The sequence below is a fragment of the Hydra vulgaris genome, chromosome 04 (genome assembly GCF_038396675.1).
Source record: "Hydra vulgaris chromosome 04, alternate assembly HydraT2T_AEP".
NCBI classification, from domain to species: domain Eukaryota; kingdom Metazoa; phylum Cnidaria; class Hydrozoa; order Anthoathecata; family Hydridae; genus Hydra; species Hydra vulgaris.
This window is the reverse complement of record NC_088923.1, coordinates 48,581,314-48,604,906: the sequence shown is the minus strand read 5'-3', so window position 1 is coordinate 48,604,906 and position 23,593 is coordinate 48,581,314. Positions and strand designations below refer to the sequence as shown.

General features: G+C 27.8%; 1 protein-coding gene across 1 annotated transcript; it reads left to right on the top strand.

The window, feature by feature from the left end:
• The first annotated feature begins 7,671 nt into the window (after positions 1-7,671).
• On the top strand, positions 7,672-9,852 carry LOC136079462 (zinc finger MYM-type protein 1-like). Its single transcript, XM_065795201.1, has 4 exons — positions 7,672-7,789; positions 7,949-8,069; positions 8,289-8,441; positions 8,724-9,852. The coding sequence occupies exons 1-4, from the start codon at positions 7,672-7,674 to the stop codon at positions 9,850-9,852; spliced, it is 1,521 nt and encodes a 506-aa protein (XP_065651273.1).
• Positions 9,853-23,593: the final 13,741 nt, after the last annotated feature.

Below are 23,593 nucleotides of genomic sequence, written 5' to 3'. Positions count from 1 at the left end.
GCTGTTAGGTCCTGAAGCCTTGCTGTCAATAAGAGAATGAGTAATTGAAAATACTTCGTTTTTGTTTGTAGGTTTTATGAATATTGATTATAAGATTAGGATTTTTAAGATATCTATTAAAGTCAGTATTGGATAAGTGAATCTTTTTCTGTAATTCTTCCGGAACTGAAACAAAGAATGAATTAAAAGATTCCAAAGTTTTAATGGGGTCAAATATCATGGAGTAGTTAGAAGATAAGCATGAAGGATATGAGTTAACTCTCGAACTAATGTTTAAAAGATTCCTAATACCATCCCACGTAGATTTCAAATTTTTGGCATTATCAGAGAAGAACTTAGAGTAATGGTTCTTTTTACTACGACGGGTAAGAGTAACAGGTAAGTTTCTATATGTTTTATAAGATTTTTCTAGATTGAGTTTGCTTTTGGATTCTTTGTTTTAAGAAATTTGTTAAATATTTTATTTCGTATTTTAATTGAAGTCAAGATTACTCGTGTTATCCAAAGTTTGAGACCTCTTGATAAACAGCAATTGCTGACTTTTTTTAAAGGTGCATGTTTATCTAAAATAGAATTGAAAGTTGTGAAAAACTCTTAAAATGACTTATTAGTCTTACCTTCCTCGATATTGATTACATTAGTCCAGCTAATTTTTGAGAAATCACTACATAGTTCTTCGCAATTTATTTTATTTAAATTCCGACGTAAAATACAGCTTTTACGAGGATTAATTATTTGTTAACATTATTTGTTATGCATTCAATTAAAACCCTAAAATAAAAGAAAAAGGTGTAACATTAAACTAAATCACCTTTAAAGTTTTTTTGTTAACACCTTTTAAAAAATAAACCTTAGTTATGTAACCTTAGTTAATAAACTTTTAGTAAATGAACTTTTAGTGTCAACAACATACTTTGGAAATTGGATTTGGAAATGTAATTTAGCTCTAGTTTCAAAATTGCTTTAAGTGTCAAAAAGTACTTTAGCGTTAAAGTCAAAATTAACCTGTTTAATGTTAAATTTTCAATTGTTAAATCTTAATATTAACTTCAAGTTTAACATTACAACGATTGGACAGTTTTAAAGTCATAACTATTTTTCTCACAATTGAGTTTTGTAGGTCCAATACAGAAATGATCATTGATTAAGAATTAGTCTATTTTTTTATGAGATATTAAAATATAGACTAAAAAAATGGGAAAATTAACCAAGTAATAAGTGTTCAACTATACAAGAGTATAAAAAATATCCGTAAAAAAATGTAGTATCACCCGTATTATGGTAAATCGCTTTTTGCACATTGGAAAAGAACTTTCAATTTTTATTTGATAGTTGTTATGCATTCCGTCTTGAGGGAATTTTTCTAATTAAATGCTCAAGAAAGTGGTATATGAGATTATATTGCATTAAACCGTGGATAGATGTACCATTATAAAAATAGAAATAATAAAAGTAAGAATAAAAATATGAGAAAATACATCTTATTATTTGGTACCAATTTACGAAAATGTAGTAAAACAAATTGCAAGTTTGAAACGAAAAAAAGTATAATTGACTTCAATAATTATTTACATAGACTCCCACAACGTCTGCATTTTTTACTTAGAGACAAGCACTTCTTACATGCTGCTTTTGGTAAGTATGACACACGACGAAAGCATTTCTTGCTGCTTTTGGTAAGTATGCTTCTTTTGGTAAGTATGACACACGACGAAATTAAATGCTCATTTTTATCAAAAAACTATCGATGAAAAAACTAGCTTTATCATATAATTAGTTTAAAAATTGGGATGAAGTTAATTTGGTAACAGTTGGGATAGTTTTTTTTTTAATCTAGGTTAACATCTAAGGTATATTATAGAATAAATTGCTGCCACTTTGATCTAAAGTAAAGAATTTATACAACTTTAATTATATATATATATATATATATATATATATATATATATATATATATATATATATATATATATATATATATATATATATATATATATATATATATACATACATATATATATATATATACCAAATATATATATATAAATCTTTAAAAACAATTTACAATAACGTTGTACAATAGCGTTTAATATATTACAATAATTTTTTAATAATACTTAAAATATAATTAGAACATTTTATAATAGCGTTTAAAATTAGTGTTGTGACCAAAACTAAAAAACGTAACTAACTAAACTAAAAAAACCGTACCTCAAACTAGCCGACTAACTTTTAAGCCTAACTAAAACTAGATGACTAACTTTTTAGTTAACTAAAATTAGTCAACTAACTTTTTAGTCTAACTAAATAGTCGACTAACTTTTTGGCTAGTTTAAATTAGTCGACTAAATTTTAAGCCTAAATAATACAAGCATGGGTGTCGATAGCCTTTACGCCGCCTGGGACAGAAAAACCAGGTCGGTGCCTCTATTTCTCAAAATTTTGCTATATTTTCAGAAAAAATACCTTTTTTTTTTTTTAGATACCTTCTTTTTCTTTTGCTCCCTTAAAATATATTTGTTAATAGCTATATTATATAAATAATTTATATTATATATAATATAATTAATTTATATAATATAGTATTAATAACTATACTATATAAATTAATTGTATTATATATACAATTAATATATCAATAATAGATTTTTAGCTAAATAAAAAGTCGACTAGTATTCAGGGCCACCGTTTGTCGCAGGCGGCAGATGTCCAAGAGGCGCCAAAGAAAAAGAATTTTTTTCAAAAAAAACATTTTAATAAAAAAATAATAAAAAAAGTCCTTTTGAAAAGACCCTCAGTTGTCATCAAATGAAGCCCTCGAAGTGTCTCTGCCTAAGGCCTATAATGCTTTAATCCGTCATTAATTCTGTATGAAATTATTTTTTATTAAAATATCAGCTGTTTAAACTAAGTTATTCTGCTAAAAAACCGATTGTTATTTAACTTGGTAAAATAACATTCGGAGTAATACATGTACAGACAAAACATTTTATTTACCTATTTTTCAAAAATTATATATAGTTTTTGGTGTTTCTGAAATTTAAAGGAATTTTAATGAATGTCTTTAAATTGATTTGATTGTGATAACTTCATTAAATTTCTCAACGCAATAAATTTTATGGAATGTCCTTATTGAAACCTTAAAGTAATAGTTTCCTGCTTTATACTAGGTAACTAGTTCTTCTAAACAATATCTATAAATTTATTTTAAGAAATTAAATTGTTAAACTATGTCAAGCAATAATACGTCTTCTCCAAATCAAAACAGTGGCAAAACCAGTTTAAGTTTTTCATCCAGTCAAAAAGAAATTGAAATTGATACGCAGTCCATTGAGGAAACTACTAAAACGATATACGAATATTACTCAATTGAGAAGGAAACATCAAAATGGGTATGCAATGAATGTAGTAATAACAGATCTAAAAAGCACTCAAGTAAAACATCAAAAAGTATACTAGATTACCATCTTTTACATGATCACGAAATTATAACGCTGAAAAAGAAATGAAACATGAGTGGTTTGTCAAAAGAAAATAGCGATGAGATTAATAGAAGTCTTTTGATATTCATTATTGCCTGTTGTCTTCTATTGTCTTCTATGTTGGTAGAAAGTAATGCCTTTAAAGAATTTGTTTTTTGCTTGAATCCAAAGTACAAAGTGCTTCGCTGAAAAAAGTTAAGATCTCTTTTAACAGATTTATATTGAGAAAAAGTTGATCTTTTGAAGTCTAAGTTATATTCAATTAAAGTTTTATCTACTACTAATGATGGGTGGACGTCCTGTCAAAACTATAGTTACATATCTGTAATTGCACATTTCATTTCTGACAAAACCACTTTCATAAGTTTTTATTTGGGATTTGCATACCTTAATAGGCGACATAAAGCAGATAATTTAAAAGACGCTTTACTGAAAATTTTAGAAAAATTCATGGTAGATGATAAAATAATGAGTGTAGTATCCAACAACGCCAGTAACGTACGCAACTGTTTAAATTCTTTAAAAGTTAGTTTAAACATTCAACAAAAATGTTTTGCAATTAGTTCATCTAAATTCTTTTTTATTGCAAAAACGTTAACTAAGTGCAAAAAAATTGTTACGTCTTTCAATCATTTATCTAAACTTAATAATTTATTAGAAGAAAGTCAAATGCGACAAGGTGTTGAAAGAAATCACGCACTTCATTTGATTCAAGATGTGAAAACTCATTGGCACTCCACGTTTCTCATTGCAGAAAGAATGCTTAAACTTCACTTCTACATAAAAGATATCTTTATTTCTAAACAACAAATTTTACTTTTAGGCGATTCCAATTATAAAGTACCTTGAGAAGCAACTAAATTAGAAAAAAAGTGAAACCCCTCCTTTAATTATTAACTTAAAATTGCATTTATTAGAATCTTTAAAAACTTACAAAGACTCGTATGATTTAGAGAACAATTCGTTTTTATCATGTGCCACTTTTTTGAATCCAAACTATAAAAGTTTTCAATTCTTTGAAAAGTATGAGAAAAAAAAATATTTAAAATGCGTGAAGGAATGTTTGTCGGATTTTTACCTGACAAAAAAAGTTTGTGAAATAATTCCAGTTAAAAAGGTGACAATCAAATCAAAAAAATTTAAGTTATCATTTGACGATGGAGATGATGATTCAGGAAATGATAGTGACAAAACAATAAGTTTAGATTTAAAAAAAAATAAGTCGTTATGTAAAATTGTCAGTACATGATCAAAATGTTTTACACTTTTGGCATCAAAATCAACATGTGTTTCCAATATTGTATTTCAACAATGATTTTATGTACACCTGCTACCAGTGCACCAAGTAAGCGCCTTTTCTCTGACACATTGAATAATTTGTATGCAAAGCGAAACAGAATGACAACTGAATGTTTTTAAATGTTGATGTTTTTGTACGAATATTTGGAATTTTTTAATTTAGTTTAATTTTATTAAGTATAAAACGGAAGTTTTTTCAAGTAATAATTACATTTTTAGTTCATTTTATTAATATAATTTTTTTGTGTTATAAACTGTTATAAACTCATTTGTGTCATAAATTTTTACAGTCGCGTTGCGAGGAGAGGTAGCAAATGGGCTATTGTCTACCCAGTAAGCACAAGACGTTTTTAAAACGTTTAAAAAACTTATTAAAACAAATATTACCGTTTTTTAAACGTTCTAAAAACGATCTATGTTTACTGGGTAGGATATGAAGGCTTAAATGGGCGCCAACAAACAAGAATAATGAACGCCAAAGAAACATGCAAAAAAAAAACTATTTTACATAAAAATATTTTTTAAATTTCTTGTAAAAAACTTTTTTATTTATTTTTACCCTGTGCGCAAAAATCCTCGCTACGCCACAGCATCTTTATATTATATCCAACAAAGAATAGGGCGAGTTAAGTTAAGAGCAATTTTTAGTAAATCTAAGACATCTCATGAGCAGTGCGTCGGATTTACAGAATTCTTTCACTATTAGAAAGATAATTTAACCTGGGACCGATGCTATAAAAAATGCAACGAATTTGTCAAAAAAAAATTTTCTAAGTTTTTTTAAGTTGTTTGTTTTAAATTTAAAAGTTAGTTATTTTAACGTAAAAAAATGCGTAAGCACGCAATTTTCTCGCTGTTTCAGTAATAATTTGGTCATTGCTACGTAATAAACTATGTACGTAAACGAAAGGAAAAAATACGTCGCTAAAATGACGAAATAATACGTCATTAAAAATCAAATCTTGGCAAAAAAAAAAAAAAAAAACTCAAACAAACTACAAGTATTTATATGTTCATTTTGATTTCAAAAAAATGATGTTTTGCAAAAAAACAAGATGATCGGATCCTGGGAGCAAAAAAAAAATTTTAAATGTAGCCCCCCTCCATGAAACGTTTAAAAATCATTTTTAGACAACAGGCGGACATCCGCGGATTATAAATTAAACTTATATTATTATTTTACATATTGAACAAAATATTTTAAGGCTCGAATTATTGAACCACCATGGACCGCAAAAGTATTTAACTATATAAGTGAAATTTTAACTAAAAAAAGTACTTTAAATATAACATCATTTAAAATCAATTTATTTGACAATGTCAAATAAATTGATTTTAAATGACTAATCATTTTATGATTAGTCATTTAAAATCAATTTATTTGACATAATCACTAATCATTTTATGCTTCTTTGTAACACAAAAAATAATCTTGATTTTTTTTGAAAAAAAAAACTTGATTTAAATCAAGGTGGTTTAGTAATAGACTTTTAACACGCGCATGCGCCAAATTTTGTTCTAACGTTTGTAAACAGAAACGATCGCGGTTAAAAAGGGATTTCTTACTAAAGTTGTATACACTTCAAACTTTAATTATTTGTGGATAATGCTAAATTATCTCTAAGAATTTATGTCAAAACAAAATTTTAGGTATGGTAGATTTTACCAAAGCTATCATTTAAATAATTTTAGGAGGAGAAAAGATGTGGAACTAAAGTGAAACTCTGTTCTTTTTCTGGAAAAGTTTAACCTGTGCTTACATTATGGTCTATATTTTAGAGTTGCAAATTTTTTAGTCATTACCTTTAGTTTTTTTGAAGATATAGTTGTGTGTGAATCATTTAAAACTAAAATTATAATTGGGTTACTTCTTTTAGTTATAACTTAATGCTTTAAAAATTGATATGTTTATATTTGAAGGTTTAAAAATACTGATAGAAGTAATATTTACGCTATAACACTGCCATTTATGTTCTGAAAACCCATTTAAAATATCTGAAAACCCTTTTGCAATGTTTCATAAAATTATTATAAGTATCTACAATTTTTCTCTTCTTAGGTAGAGCTTTTTGTTGATATTGTTTTACAGTTGGGTGGTTATTTATGAAGTGCTCATCCATTATACTTTTGAGTTTACGTGTTCCTTTCATGTGCCAGTAGGTACTCCTCATGCTGTTAAATTCAGCATGAATACTCTCTGCACCCTGTTCTCCATAAGTACGAAGTCTTACTCCCTATTTCCTAATGAAAGATGCATGACATTCCAGCATATGAAGCTTAGGTGTAATTGAGTCATTTGGCCAATTATCACAAAAGTATTTCATAAAATCTTTAACTCGATTTTCTTTGAATATATAATAATAATAATCTATACAATAATAATAATAACAATAATAATAATAATAATAATAATAATAACAATAATAATAGTAATAATAATAGTAATAACAATAATAATGACAATAATAATAATAATAATAATAATAATAATAATAATAATAATATATGTCATACCAAGATTTTGAATGCTTTCTATGTTGAACTGCTTGCAGGAGTTAATAAGTGTGGCCAGGGCCATATTTAAGGGGTGGTTCGGAGGGGCAATAGCCCCCCTGGAATATGTCAAGGGGGCGCCAAAAATTTTACGGAGACTGTAAAAAGTTTTCGGAAAAATTATAAACTATATTAATATTAAAATATAATATTATAATACAAAACACTAAATATTAGGTAATTGACAATTGTACAATATTGTAAATTGTTATTTGTTTCCCAATCTGCGGAATATTATTTCGGCCTCCGTCATAGATGAGTATAGCGGCGAGCACGGTCACGGTAAAATATATTATACTTATATAGTTATAATTAATATATTTATTATTGATATATAATGAACCAAAAAAAAAAACTCAGCGGAGCTGCAAACAAAAAAAGAAAATTGCAAATTGAAAATAATGTTTCAAAACTTCCAAAAATATTTGATTTTTTTTCAAAACAAGAAATAAAAGGTAAGTGTTTTTAGCAACTGTCGGTTATTAGTTTTATGTTTTATAATCTAGCTCTCTAGTTACATTTAATACATTTTTAAAATAATTAATATTAATTTAGTTAAAATTACATTAATACAACAACTTCATTATACACTTTGTTATTTTAAAAAAATTAAGAAAATGAAGGATCACAAATCGAGTCTGTTGTATTGTCTAAGAAAACAAGTAGTCAAGTATCACTCAACAACACTAGAAATATTAATGATTTACATAAAGCAGACTCCAGTGATGTTCCATTGTAAGTAATTTCATATGTTTTAAAATATTCCTTTATAATAATAAGTTACATATTTATAAATAATGTTGGCATTTTATAATTGCTGACTGGAACCAACCAAAAATAAATTAAAATTCCAGTATTTTCAATTGTGCCTAACTGTTTTAAAAACTAGCCTGAGATCTATTAAGAGAATATGTTTTAGTATTTTATTAATTTAAATTTTTATTGTCGTTTTAGAAGTAACAATGAAGAAAATGAAGAGGCACTTAGTGAAATTGGGTCTGTTATATTGTCCAAGAAAACAAGTAGTCAAGTATCACTCAATAAGACTGGAAATATTAATCTGGATATCGATGTTTTACATAAACCAGATTCCAGTGATATTCCAGGGTGAGTAATTTCACAATATTTTAAAATATTTCTTTATAATATATACAATTTGCATAAAAATGTTAGCTATTTATCTTTGTTGACTTGTGTAAATCTCCTATGTAAAATTAGTAAAATTTAAAATTAAACCTAACCAATAAATGTTGTTTAAAAAAAATAAATATCAATTAAATAGATTATTAAAGAATAAATTACTTAAATTTGTAACATATAGCCATATAGGTATAGCAAAGAGTGATTATTATTAATTATTTTTTTTTTTTTAATTTGTGGTAATTTTAGTTCTGATCCAGGATTGTGGAATTTAGACGAGAAAACAAGAGATTATATTTGTAGAAATGGATTCAGCCAAAATATAAATGCAGATTTTACACATTCCAAGAAAGAGTATCTCATTGTACATAAATCCGGAGGTCATCGGACTTTTAATAGGTACTTAAATAAAGATTGGTTTAAAACTGTATTAGTCAATGGAGAGACATGCCAACGAGATTATTTATCCTACTCAGAAACAAATGGATCAGTGTATTGTATCCCTTGTTATTTGTTTGAAAACCAGACTGTTTTTTCTAAAAAAGGATTCTCAAATTGGAAATATCCAGAAAAATTAATAAAACATGAAAACTCAGAAGGACATAAAATTTGTGTATACAAAATGAAACAACGGGCAACTGATTTAGGCCGAATAGACACTACAATTACTCGTCAATTAAAAATAGAGACAAATTATTGGAATAATGTGCTAACTCGAGTATGTTCTGTAGTGAAGTCATTAGCTAGTCATGGATTACCATTTAGAGGAACTGAAGAAAAGTATGGATCTTCTGTTGCTAATAGTGGTAATTTTATTATGGCAATGGAATTAGTTGCAGAATATGATCCTTTTTTGTGTCACCATATAAGTAAATATGGGAATCCTGGTAAAGGAAATACATCATATTTATTTTTTTATACTTATGAGCAGTTCATAAGTATAATGTCAGAAAAAGTCCTAGAAACAATAATTAAAGAAGTCAAAGCGGCAACATACTTTTCAATTAGTATTGATTCAACCGCAGATATAACTCACATTGACCAACTTTCTTTTATTATAAGGTATGTATTACCGAATCGAGAACCAGTGAAACGTTTTATTGGGTTCATTGACGATGCTGGGCATAAGGCTGAGTCGTTAACTGACGCTATATTTTCTATATTGAAGAAATATGACTTAAATGTTTGTTTTCTTAGGGGTCAGTCTTATGATAACGCCAAAAATATGTCTGGCATATATTCCGGTGTCCAAGCAAGAATTAAAGATGTTATTTTCTTTGCTGATTTTGTTCCCTGTTCCGCTCATTCGCTAAATCTCATTGGAATGTGTGCTGCTAGTTGTTGCGAAGAAGCAAACAATTTTTTTTCATTTATCTAAAACCTATTATTATTATTATTTCTCATCTTCAACTTATCGCTGGAGCTTATTAAAAAAATACAATAATTCCACTCTTAAGAGTTTATCAGATACTCGTTGGTCTGCTCGAGATGATGCTTGCCATAGTTTGAAAACAAATTGGGCTGGCGTGAAAAAAGCCAAAAATTAGATTTGAAACATGATAAACTACAAAAACCACTTACAAGGTCAGAAGCTGAGGGACTACTTCGACAACTTAATAGACTAGAAACATCATTTATGACCGAGTTTTGGAATGATGTACTTCATACATTTAATAAAACTAGTAAACTATTACAGTCTGTTCAAATAGATTTGAGTACGGTAGTAGAGTTATATAATTTATTATTTGCTTATGTTGCTGTACGAGAAATGTTTCAAACCTATGAAGACGCAGCAAAAGAAAAATTTATAGATTGTAATAAAATTCCGGAATTTGAAAATAAACAAAGAAAACGAAAAAAACATTTTGATGAATCCAATGATCCTGGTCATACATTTGATAGCCAAAACAATTTTAAAATTAATACATTTTATGTCATATGTGACAATTTAACAGTCGAACTCAACAAAATAAAATCTGCTTATGACAGTATTATATCTAAATACAGCTTTATTTTAAAAATATATGAACCCTTCAAAAGTACGTGAAGATGCAAAAAAATTGAAAACTATCTACAAACAAGATCTAGATGAATCCTTTGAAAATGAATGTGTTCATTTTCAAAGTGTATTAAAATTAACCACCAACCCTCCTAAAACCCTATTAGATGTGAATAAATTTATAAAAGAAAAACAATTAGTTACAATTTTTCCTTATGTTGATGTAGCTTTAAGAATGTTCCTTTGTAATTTGGCCTCCAACTGTTTAACCGAAAGATCTTTTTCTACACTCCGTAGAATAAAAAATTATTTAAGTCATCTATGTCTTCAGAAAGACTTAATAGTCTTGCAGTTCTTAACATAGAAGCCTCTCTTACAAAGAGCTTAAATTACTCAGATGTGATAAAAACATTTGCGGCAAAACAAGGAAGAAAAAAAAATGAAGTAATGATTTGTTATATTATAATGTATTTGATAGGATGTTATATATTTTATGTTTATTTTATATTTTATTAGTATATTACCTATATCATTCTGTTATATTTTACATTTTTAAATATATTAATAATATTTACCAGGCCACTGCATTAGCTTTTTTTATTTTTTTATTTTATTTAAATACTAAATACAGACACCACAAATCCCTATAATTAGTATTAGTAGTATTACTTACTAACTAGTTTTAATTTTAATTATAAGCAAAGTGGTGGAGGGGCGCTAAAATTTTGTTGCCCACGGGCGCCAAAATCTTAAATACGGCCCTGCTTGTGGCAAATCCCAAACTTATCAAATAGGACTTTAAAGTTCTGACAAATTTCAATAGTTTCTTTGTGCCAAGTTCAACTACATGTTTTGGTATTGCGTTGCATAGTTTCGAGGATACTTTTCATCTAATAATGTTTTTTAAATAAAATAAGTTATAGATGTTAAATTACACTTTCAATTTACACTTTTTTCATAAATGTATATGTATTAGATATACATATACGTATAAACAAATACATACTGACCATACCTGTTTAAATACACTTTATTTTTTGAATTGGAATAAACGAATATACTACTTTACATTTAAGAACTATATGATTAGTTTACCTTTAACATTTTGTTAACATGGTTACCAACAAAACTATTTCCATGGTATGCTTGTCTTTGCACTCCTAACAAATTAAATACCTCGTCGAGTTTATTTACTAGTGGACCAAATGACATCTTTAAATGGTCAGTTTCTTTCATTATTTTCAGTTCTGAGATCTATAAATATAAATATGGCGATTGATTCTCATATAAATACAAAATACCAAAATATAAAATATTGGAAATAAAATATCTATTAGGATCCGAACAAAAGGTATTATTTATGATTTATATTTTTAGTAAACAATAAAATTTAAAATGTTTACCTTTTCTTTTTTTTTTCTCTCTCTTTAAAGTGAATTATGCGTGGTTCAAATACTAACTTCATATATTCTTCATTTTCAGGGTGAGATAATATGTGAGTTTCAAGTGCTTCTGTTATGATATGTGTTTTAACTTCAAAATCCTAATTACTTATCTTAAGTTGTTTTATTTGACGTTGCTTCTCAATATATTTGTTAAACTCTTCACAGTCAAATGTTTGGTTGTTTACTGCCAAATGTTTGCAACATTTTTTTATTTAATATCAAAAAGTACAACAGCATCAATATCCATTGTGAAAACACTTTTTGAATTTAATGCAAATATATCTGAAAGACTTATTTGTGATGATGATATTGACAAAGTTGAAGAAATTGGTATTGGAGTCTGATAAACAACTGATGATTCATGTGTTCTGACAGTTCTGACACTTTAAATAATCTACCACAATATTGCTTACATTCTTCTGGAATATTATTTATCATTTCAATAACATTGCTAGAGGTGGTTAATCCATCAATTGAAATTGAAAATGAGCATTTAGGGCATTTTGTTTTAGATAATAGATTATTATTGATAAGTGGTAATATATATGGTGCACAAAGCAAATGCAGACAGTTTTTTAAAATAACTGGTTTATACATAATACCATTACATATATAACAGACACAACAATGTACAAGTGGATTAATGTTTTGGTTAATGTCTTGTAGTTTCAGATTTAAAGTTGGTAGAGATGAAAGTTTAGCTTGTATATTATTTATTGCTTGTCAAGTCCAATGTTTTCTAACCTTTTTTACAAAATAAAATTAACAAGTTCTATGCATAGACTAGAGTTGTAATATTACACAATGACTAAGTTAGAAATGGTTTTAATTTTCAAGAAAACATTTTAATTTCTTCAGTTGCCGCTAGAGGGCTGAGTTTTTACGAAAAATCACTGTTTCATGAGTTTCTGGCAAACAAGCTCTGCAATCCATAATGTACAATTAAAGTTTTAATAAGAGTGGAAATTGTTTTTGAAAAATATTTAAAGTTTAGCTGTAATAAAGTTCAACTACCTGTTTCATTTGGATCTGTCTCAAACTGTCTTTTTGTGTTGAATAAAAGCATTATTTTTTGCATTGCAAGTCTTGCACAAATGAAGCCGTCTATATTAGCCAAACTGCAAACTTGATTACGAAACTCTACGCAAACTTGATTACGAAACTGCAAACTCGGTTACAAGTTTGATGCACTCTATTCCTTGAGTATGGCATGGAAAATGGTTCACATCTGGAAGATAAAAATTTGTTAACATTTCAATTAGATTTCCATCTGAAATGTGAGACTAACATTTCAAATGAAAAGAAGTAGAGAGCCATTCTCAAAGAATAGAAAGATGCATCAAAATTGTAACCGAAACTTCAGATCATGTTTACAGTATGGCTATTAGAGACGGCTTCATTCGTGCAAGACTTGCATCGCGAAAAATAATGCTTTTATTCAACACAAAAAGACAGTTTGAGACAGATCCAAATGAAACAGGTAGTTGAACTTTATTACAGCTAAACTTTAAACATTTTTCAAAAACAATTTCCACTCTTATTAAAACTTTAATTGTACATTATGGATTGCAGAGCTTGTTTGCCAGAAACTCATGAAACAGTATTTTTTCGTAAGAACTCAGCCCTCTAGCGGCAACTAAAGACATTAAAATATTTTCTTGAAAACTAAAACCATTTCTAATTTAGTCATTGCGTAATAATCAAACTTTATTACAACTCTAGTCTATGCATAGAACTTGTTAATTTTATTTTGTAAAAAAGTTAAGAAAATATGTTTTTTAAGAAAAACAAAACCCTAGCGCAAACTGAAGAAATAAAAAAAAAAAATTTGACGCAACTACTTTTTATAGCATTTTGCAACTTTTCCGCTCTATTACAATTTCAAAATCAAAAAAAGTTGTTTTTCAATACACCCTATTATAAATTGTCAGAAGGGGTCAGTGTTTGGGGGGAAAAAACGTAGTTTGGGTAGAAAGTAATTAATTAAAATCGATGAGATTTTTGATGAAAACTGAAGATTTACTCTACCCTTGCAACAAACCCGAGGAGAGAACTCATGATGAGCTATTATTATTGCATACTACCTACAGTACTGGACATCGAATTAGGAATTTAATGCATTTTATAGTATTTTATAACAGTTTTATTTCAACAATAAAAACAAAAGTTAAAAATAAAAATGCAAAAATTGACTTAAATAAGTGAAAATCATGAAAGAATTGTCAGAAATACATAAATAAAATTGACTGATATAAAAACTTAATACTTGGTATGTCCGCCTTTATGCTTTATGACTGCTGAAATACGACGCGGTATTGACTGAATTAATTTGGAGCAAAAGCGACTGATTCGTTCACTGTGACGTCATGTTTAAGTTAATTTTTCTTTTAAGTTTCTCCTATTGGTTGAAGCTGTTTGCATGACCTCTCTTTTGAGTTCATTCCATTGTCCTTCAATGGGATTTAGGTCGGGACTCTTACCAGGCCATTGCAATATGGAAATTTTATTTATTTCAAAAAATTTATTACGGATTTGGCAGTATGACATGGAGCCCCATAAATATTGCATTCCTATTAGGAAACCATGCATTCATTTGGTGTATTAAACAAGTCTTTAGAACACTTTTGTAATTCTCTTGTCTCATTATTCCTTCCACAGAGTATAATCGGCCAGAACCTTTTACCGATATCACGCTTCAAAACATCTTTTGAGGATGTTTGACTGTTTCTTAAAAACATTCCGGAAGAATTGTCTCTTTCTTCCTTCGAACAAATGGTCTTCGTTCAACCAAAACTTCCAGCATTGACTCATCAGAAAAACAAACCTATACAGATAAAAGGCTACTGTAGCGAACAGATAACTTTTAGTGACGATATAATTTATTATTATTGATAATTGAAAATATATTGCAGCATAATAAACGTAAATAAATCAATCTCAAGTTATTGCAAACAAACGAATAAGATGCAATTAATTTAATTAACTTAAATAATTTATTTAGGTTGTTGTTTTAGTTGTTCACAGTTGTATATGTGTGTAACTTTGTAATGCTAACCTTAGACCATTCCTTTATTGTCAAATGCGCGTGACCGAGAGCCCAACCATATCTCTTGTCCTTCATTGCTGTGGTTAACTTGGGTTTTTTCATTGGCTTGTAAGCCAATGAAATTATATCCATTATTAAAAGAGATATATATAAAATAAAATTATATCCATTATTAAAAAGTCGTCTTCTCACTGTTCATGGGTTGACTGTAATTCCTGTCATGGCATTCCATTCTTGCGTTAACTCAACAGAAGACTTTTTTCGACCTTTTCGACACAACTGTTAAAGCATCTGATCATTTCTCTTAGTAGTTTTGGTAATACCTCTGCAGTCCTTCCTGTTGGTTTCCACTATATTTTGGCCTCTATTTAGTCTCATTTTTATTCTTCCAACAGTTTGAGGCGAAATTTTGAGTTTTAGAACAATTTCATTATTCCGAAGTGTGGTATTTTCTAAAAGCAACTTTTATCTCATTCTTTGTAGCAGCACTTATATCTAACTTCTTACCCATTTTAATATAAAAATTATATTTTTGATATAGATTTTACACTGTTCAATGAGCGATATTAAAACAAAAATTTAATTATAGCAAGAATTCGAAAAATTACTCAAACAACAACGATCTGATAATAAAAGCACAGTTTACAATTAATTATTACAAAATTTGAAACAAATCATTAAAAATGTAAAAATAATCGAGATTTTATGCAAAAGTATGTTACTACTATAGCAACAATAGTTGTTAATGTTATATCAGCATAATTGCAGCTGATAATACATAAAAAGTAATAATATCTGCAATGTAAACACAATATAAATACAATGAACTAAAGAAAAGTGTAAGTTTTTCAAACAATATAGATTGTCGATAAAATTCTTGACTTTGTACAAAATACCAATATGTTTTTATATTTTATTTTCAATTAAGCCTATGCGGTTGCTCATGCCAGCATGCATGCCCAGCCGAATAGTTTTAGAAAACATTATATATAATAAGTTTCAAATCCGATCTTCCGTTGAAAAAGTAACGTAGAGTGAGGCAAAAAGTTAAAATACAAATTCGGTAGTATTTAAATTTTAAATAACTTAAATCCAAAATTCATTATGTCAGCTTATATATTGTATATGATTAAGTTACTAGACTGAAGATTCAAGTCTATTAACAAAATACTCGTATTACTTTAATTGTGAGACCTGAAAGTTCAATGATAAGCAGCTATTTTATAATGAAGTTATATTGACAAATAAAAAAATAGTCTAAATATTAACAAACACTTTCATTGAAGTAATTTGGTTTTTCAATAGGCAGATGGAATACAATAACCGTATTTAAATACATGATTATCTATGTATATTATATTTACTATAATGTATACTTATATTTATGTATATTATAAATATTTGGTATATCCTATATTGACAAAGATTTTAAATTTTTTAGTTAAAATTTTTAATCTTTAAAATTTTTAAAATTTAAATTTTCAGGTAATTTGTTTTATTTAAATAAAATGTGTAAAACCGATAATATCAAAGATTGAATTTATACAAATTTATATACAAATGTATCTATATTATATAAAGGGTATTTTTTTAAACCCGATAGAACTTTAAATTGTAAATTTTAATATAAAAAATTAAATTTTTAAACAAAATTTCATTCGTTTCAGTATTCTCTAGCAAATAATTATGAAAGGACTCACGATTGAATAACGCTACAAAATTGTTAAAATTTTCTTTGAAAATAAGTCATCAATTCGGACAACTTATAGACAACTTTGTGATTTTTATGAAGCACAAAATCGTCCATCTGAGCAAGCGATTCGTCGAACTGTAGGAAGATTTTGTACTACATTCTCTCTAGAGGATTCAATAACATCAACTCACGAAAGAATGTGCGTGCTGAAGAGAATATCGCTGCTGTAAACAAAAGCGTGGAAGAGAATCCCAACTTATTGATTCGTTGTCGGTCAAAGGAATTGGGGCTCTGTCCATCCATGACATGGAAAATTTTGAGCAAAGATCTTGGTCTACACCCGTATAAGATCCTGTTGGTGCAAAAATTAAAGCCGCAAGACCATTAGGAACGACGCGTATAATGGTCTTGCTTGCATTTTTACATAAATACATACATACATACATACATACATACATACATACATACATACATACATACATACATACATAAATATATACATAAATACATACATACATTCATACATACATACTTACATACATACATACATACATACATACATACATACATACATACATACATACATACATACATACATACATACATACATACATACATACATACATACATACATACATACTTACATACATACACACATACATACATACATACATACATACATACATACATACATACATACATACATACATACATACATACATACATACATACATACATACATACATACATACATACATACATACATACATACATACATACATACATACATACATACATACATACATACATACATACATACATACATACATACATTAGGTACGTGGACTGATTTTTTTAAACTGATCAAATAAGAGAAAGTTATATATCATTAGAAAGCCCTTCAATACAGTATTTTAAAAGTGAAATAATAAAAATCTGATAATTCTATAAAAGATTATGACGTTTTTAGTAGCAAATTTTATAATATATGGGATTTCTTGATAAAACTCAAAAAAAAAAAAATATTTTCACATAAATTGTTATAACATTGTCAATTCTTATTCAAATATGTATAACTTGTTATCAAAAGATAGATACAAAAATATGCTATAATTTCAAATTAGTGTTTAGGTAAAGGTTGCATCGAGGGATCCTGAGGGGGTACCAATCCACCACCTACACCTCACAAAAGTACACTTTTTTTTCATAAAAGAGTGTTTTTTTATGAAATTGGTAATATTTATGTAAAATAAGTTGTTGTTATTTTATTTCACATCACTAGCGAGTATTACAGGTCTATCATAAAGTTGGGTGTTAGGTTGTGGGTAAGGTTTAATACACCCTATCAAAATTTCATTCTTTTAAATATTGTAATATTTACTAAAATGAGTAAATTATAAAAAATAAAAATTTCAATAATTTGAAAAATAGTAACTAGTGGTGTATGATTTACACTTATGGTTGATGGCGTATTATGGTTGATAGCGTATGCCGCTCTCTTCCGCCTCGAACCTAAAAAAAAAAATGCTATGAGAATTTCACAAAAAATGTTAAAATGCTTTTTAATTCAGCGAAAAATTAGTATAAAAAACTATTTTACCACCTTACAAGATGCTTCTGAGAATCCATTTTGTCATGTAAAAGGGCAGATTACCCGCTCCAACCTAAAAAAAAATACACATACAAAAACAACAAGTCTTTTAAAATATAAAATGTTATTGACTTTTTTCTAAAATTAAAACATTTTTAACAATTGGCACCACGTGAAGATAAACCAAAGCCGCTAGCTGTCTCCTTCTTGAGTGTCGTAGTAATAGAAAGGGAGAAATATCTTTTATACTGTCGAATCAAGACATTTTCAACTGCATCAAGATAAGCAGAGGTCATTTTGACAAGTTGGTTATCAATGAAACATAAAGATGTGAAATAGTTTTAAAATATTTGGGAGCAACATTTCCCAAAAAAATATGTATTTCTGCAAAATAATGCAACAGTATCAGATTTGCAAATAGTAACTGTTTTCAAAACATCTTTTACTTCCTGGATACCAGTGACGTGATCAAAATTGCATCTTTAGCTAATACATAAAATTTTGTTATCCATGGTCCAATGAGAAGTTTTCCAAATAAAGCAAGCACGACCATTAGTTTTATAGCAGTTGTATTACAAAATGCTGCTTGTAGGAGGGGTTGTAAACTATAGCATTTTACTGTTCCAGATATTGCATATTGCAGATATTGCAGATCAGATATTGCAGTAAATTTTTATAATGTTGCATAAAAATAAAACAAGTATGAAAAAGGAAGTGAAGGCGGTTTCCACTACATCTTGGAATAATACCGCGTGGTAGCTTTTTATTATCTAAAAAATTTACGAATCCTTCTGGATCACCTTTGGCATCTTTAAATCTCATTTTGTTTTTAGCTAAAACAATTTTGACTGCCATACAATCATTTCCAAATAATCCACTCTGTTCCAACTCTAAAATGTTCATGAAATAGCAATTGTGTCTAGAATGTGCATATGGCAGTTTAGCTTTATTCATTGTAGGAAAGCGAGTGAAAATCTGAATAAGTAAGATCTAAATTATCAACTACACCACATATATAGCTTTCATAATCAATTACTGTTCGGCCAGATAATTGGTCCAAAGCAATGGTATGACAGTTGTTTATAGAAGGTGAACGATGTTAATATGACTTAATATTCTTAAACTTAACATCCATCTAGTTTTACAGTTTATGTATAAAACAATATGTAGAATGTATAAAACAAAATGTGTCTCCAAAAAATTTTAAAACTTAATTTGAAGAAATGCACCATAAGTATTCCTCAAGATTTTCCATAAACAACTTTGTTGTAACTAAATCTTATTCAAAACTAAGTTCTTATTCAATTCAGAATCGCGGGCCATTTTTGTGGAAGAGTTTTCCAAACATTGTTGCCGAGAAGAATATTTCACTTAATCAGTTTAAAATTAAATTAAAGCGGTATTTATTACACACAGATGTTGATTTATCTTGTTTCTTTTATTATAGATCAGTAAAACCATCAAAAACACTAAAAATGAACTAAAAAGCAATGTAATTAATTTATAATAATCTTAAATTTAACTGCCCCGTGAGTTCAAAAATTAAATAATTACTAACATTTATCTGTATTTTTTTTAATTAATTTTTTTTTTTTTTTAATTTCTTTTTTGTTTGTTTGTTTTTTGTTTTATCTAATTTATTTATAGATTATTTTTATTTAAGACAATCTTATTTTAGTTTTGATATTTTTGTAAACATTTTTTTTATTTCTTAGTTTATATTATATACTCTAGAAAAAAATGTTGTAAAAAGTATATATTGTTACACGGTGCTCGGCGATAAGACAAAAATAATGTATTCTTCTTGCTCCAGCCATTAATTTTATTTGTTAATTTATGTAGGTTGTAAAATTTCTTCAACGGCAAAATATAATGTTCAAAAAGAAAAAAACACCCTCTCGTGTTGTCGCATCAAATCCAAGAGTAAGATAGGAAATACAGACAGCCCATTCTGCTGATTGCAGCTCTGCTATAGTTACAAGTTCACAAGTCATTTGCTCGACAATACAACGATAAGGAATATCAGTAAAGTTAACACCTAAATATTGCCCAATTTATTGAATTAGAAATCCAATGTTACTTATCGGAACATTAGCCAATAACATGCTATAAATTATCATTCTCATTTGAAAAAGGTAGATCTTTTTATCTTCTGATAAATTAATATTTTTAATATTCCCCTCTTTCATTTAGTTCATACCATTTTCTAATTGGGCAATAAAAACTTTTTTTGCCTTAATATCAGTATTATGCAGAGCCGACGACTCCGAGGGGACTAGGGGGCACGTGTCTCCTCCCTCCCCACTTTTTTTCAAGAAAACTCTTGATATAAAGGACTTTTTTTTAAAACTGACGGTTGTGCCCCTCTACTTCGAAACCCGTATCGTCAGCCCTGTTATGTTTTACTTTTGTTTGTATTAAATTTTGTTTTTCTTTAACTTTTAATTTTGTTTTTGCTTTAAGGTTGCCAAATATTTTATGGTAATGACTTGAATTTATTTGTTGTTTTAGGTCTCTAACTTCTGCTCTTAAAGATTTGATAATGTTTTATTATCTTTTGATATTTTGCCTGAGTACTTTTATGGCATGCTATTTAATTTTGATTTTACTTGTACTATTTTATTCGGTGATTTCTGGTTGAGCTTGCTAGCTGAAAAGATAAATATGGTGACCTATTAAGAAGTTGTTTTTTTCTTAGGGATGAGTTTTTCTCTTGACGCATGCTTTCTTGTTTCTTTTTTTTAAATTCTGCAAAAAAAAATTTTTTTTGTAGAATTTAAAAAAGAGAAAAATTTGCTATTAACTAAAGGTAAAATAGCAATGCGTTCATTGGTTGAAACAACAGAAGACTCTGAAATAGGAGTCAATGAATTACATTGATTAAAGTGCATTAACTATGCCATTACGATGCTTGCGGGATAGTTCGCATAGGGCTTATTACAAAATTTAATGAAGTTTGAACAATCGCGTACATAGTTGCAAACCCATTTTTTTGAAACATTAAGAACATTATTAATTTAATAATTACTAGTGTTTAAGATAAATATCTCATTGACTTATTTAAGAGTTTTAACAATTGAGTCACAATTAGTAAGGAATAAAAAGATTACATGTCCATTTTTACAGAATGTATTTATTTCACTATGCAGAGTGAAGTTAACAGCTAAATAATTTTTCACTGCAACACAAAACACCCCACCTTTCTTTTTTGAACTAATAATTTCTTACAAAAGAATGTAAAATCAGTTCATGAAGTATAATTTAGTTTAGGAAAAGTGAACAATAAACGGGTAACAATTGATAACATTATAATAACATCTAATATAACATTATAAATAATGTTATAAAAAATAGTCATAAAAAATACCGTAAATACCTTTTGCAACATGTAATGTTACATCAGCAACTAATATTTCAACCTCAACAATGCCAATGAAATTTCTAGAAACTGTCAACACAAGCCATATCAGGTAAGGATAAAACAACAGTTATAACAGTCAAAACGCGTCGGGGGGACGCGTGCATACATTTAATATGGGCTAAGTACTTCGTACATATCTCTAATAAAGCGTCAAAAGAGTTTTAATCCAATGTTATATACCTTAACCTAATTCTTAAAATCTAAAACAATACTAAAATCTAAAACAATATATAGATTTTACGAAAAAATAAATGCTCTCAAACTCCGCCTTTACAGAATTCAGAAAAATAGAAATTGTGAACCAAAAGTGCTGGAATTTATTAACTGTGCTAATAAATGAAGAGTACAAAAAGTTTTGAGAAAGTATATATTACTCATTTATAAAAGTTTTCATATAAAGCATAGAAGTAAATTAGAAAAAAATTATTTCTTGAATAATTTATCTGAAGTTTACATTTTTAATAAAATATTTGTAACTTTTATTAAAAAATTTTTTTTCGTAACTTTACACAGAGACTTTTATAAATGATTCATAAATACTTTCTCAAAACTTTTTAAATGTGACTATGCCGTTTTTTCCCGTGTACTCTTAAAATATTTTTCGCTGAAATTTGGCAAATGCGAATAAAAAGTGTGACGAAAATTCGCCGAATAGTTTTAAAAATCGCTGAACGTTCCTTCGATAAGAATTTAACATGAGAAACACAACAAAAATTTAATGATCAAAAAATCAATAAAAAAGTTTAGAAAACATAAAAGTCATATAAAAAACAAGATTAGCTTTTTTGCTTACCAAAAACAATCTATGCTTATATATGCTATGCTTATATATGCTTCTAAAAAGAAACACCGCAAAAATACCTTTGCCTGACGCTACCTTTTAAAAATGTCAAAAAAACGTGACACAATATCCTGTACCACGTTTTTTTACGCTAAAATTCTAGAAGCATAATCATTGTTTCCGTAAATTGCGATTTTTGCGTACCTAATACCTAACTTATAAAAGTGTAACTAAAATTACCATATATTTAAAAATTAGTTATGAACTTTAAATGTCTCCGAAATAAATTTATAATCTGTGAAACGCAATATATAACTTTTATTTTTTGAAAGACTTCAATTTTTTCTGTCTATGCCGTATCCAATAATTTATATATATATATGGTTACGAGCCATTTTATATATATTTGGTTACGGTTACTAGACAACTTAAATCCTTTAAAAAATGAGGCGAATTTGAATTTTTTCAGCACAAGTAAGTTATTTTAATTTGTTTAAATTAATTAAGAAATAAAACTTAGTCTTGGATTTTTCTGAGCACTCCAAAACAAAAGTGTTTCTTAAAGATTAACAAGGTGCTCAGTGAGAGAGAAGTTGAGCAGCTCTGTGGCAATTTTAATAGCGTAAATCAATTTAAATGATATTATAGAATATACTACTTCAAAGTGAAGAGTAAAATTTAGTAACACAACGAAAACTCTTTCGTTTGAACGTCACTAAGTGCTCACTTTACATAACGGTTATAATTTTTAGTTGAATATAAATAACGGCATGTTAAAAAAAGCAACCATAAAAATATAAATTAAACAAAATATACGATTCAAATTGTTTTGATTTATTGAAATTTATAAGCAACTCCTTTCATTTGGAATCATCAATAAATTACACACAACGGCTGAATTTATTTAAAAAGCTTCAGTTCTTTTTTGCGGTGATTTTCATTCATGTGCGCAATTTTGATTTCTCATTTAACTTAAGATTCTGCGAGGGAAAGCTTTCGATCTATTTTGTTTTGTTTATTAGTGAAATTTTGCGTTGAGTAATTCATGGACAATCCCCTTTGACAAACCTACTAAAATTACTTAACTGACAACTTGCCTAACTAATAATATTAGTAGACAATCCAATGACGCTTTCTTAAAAT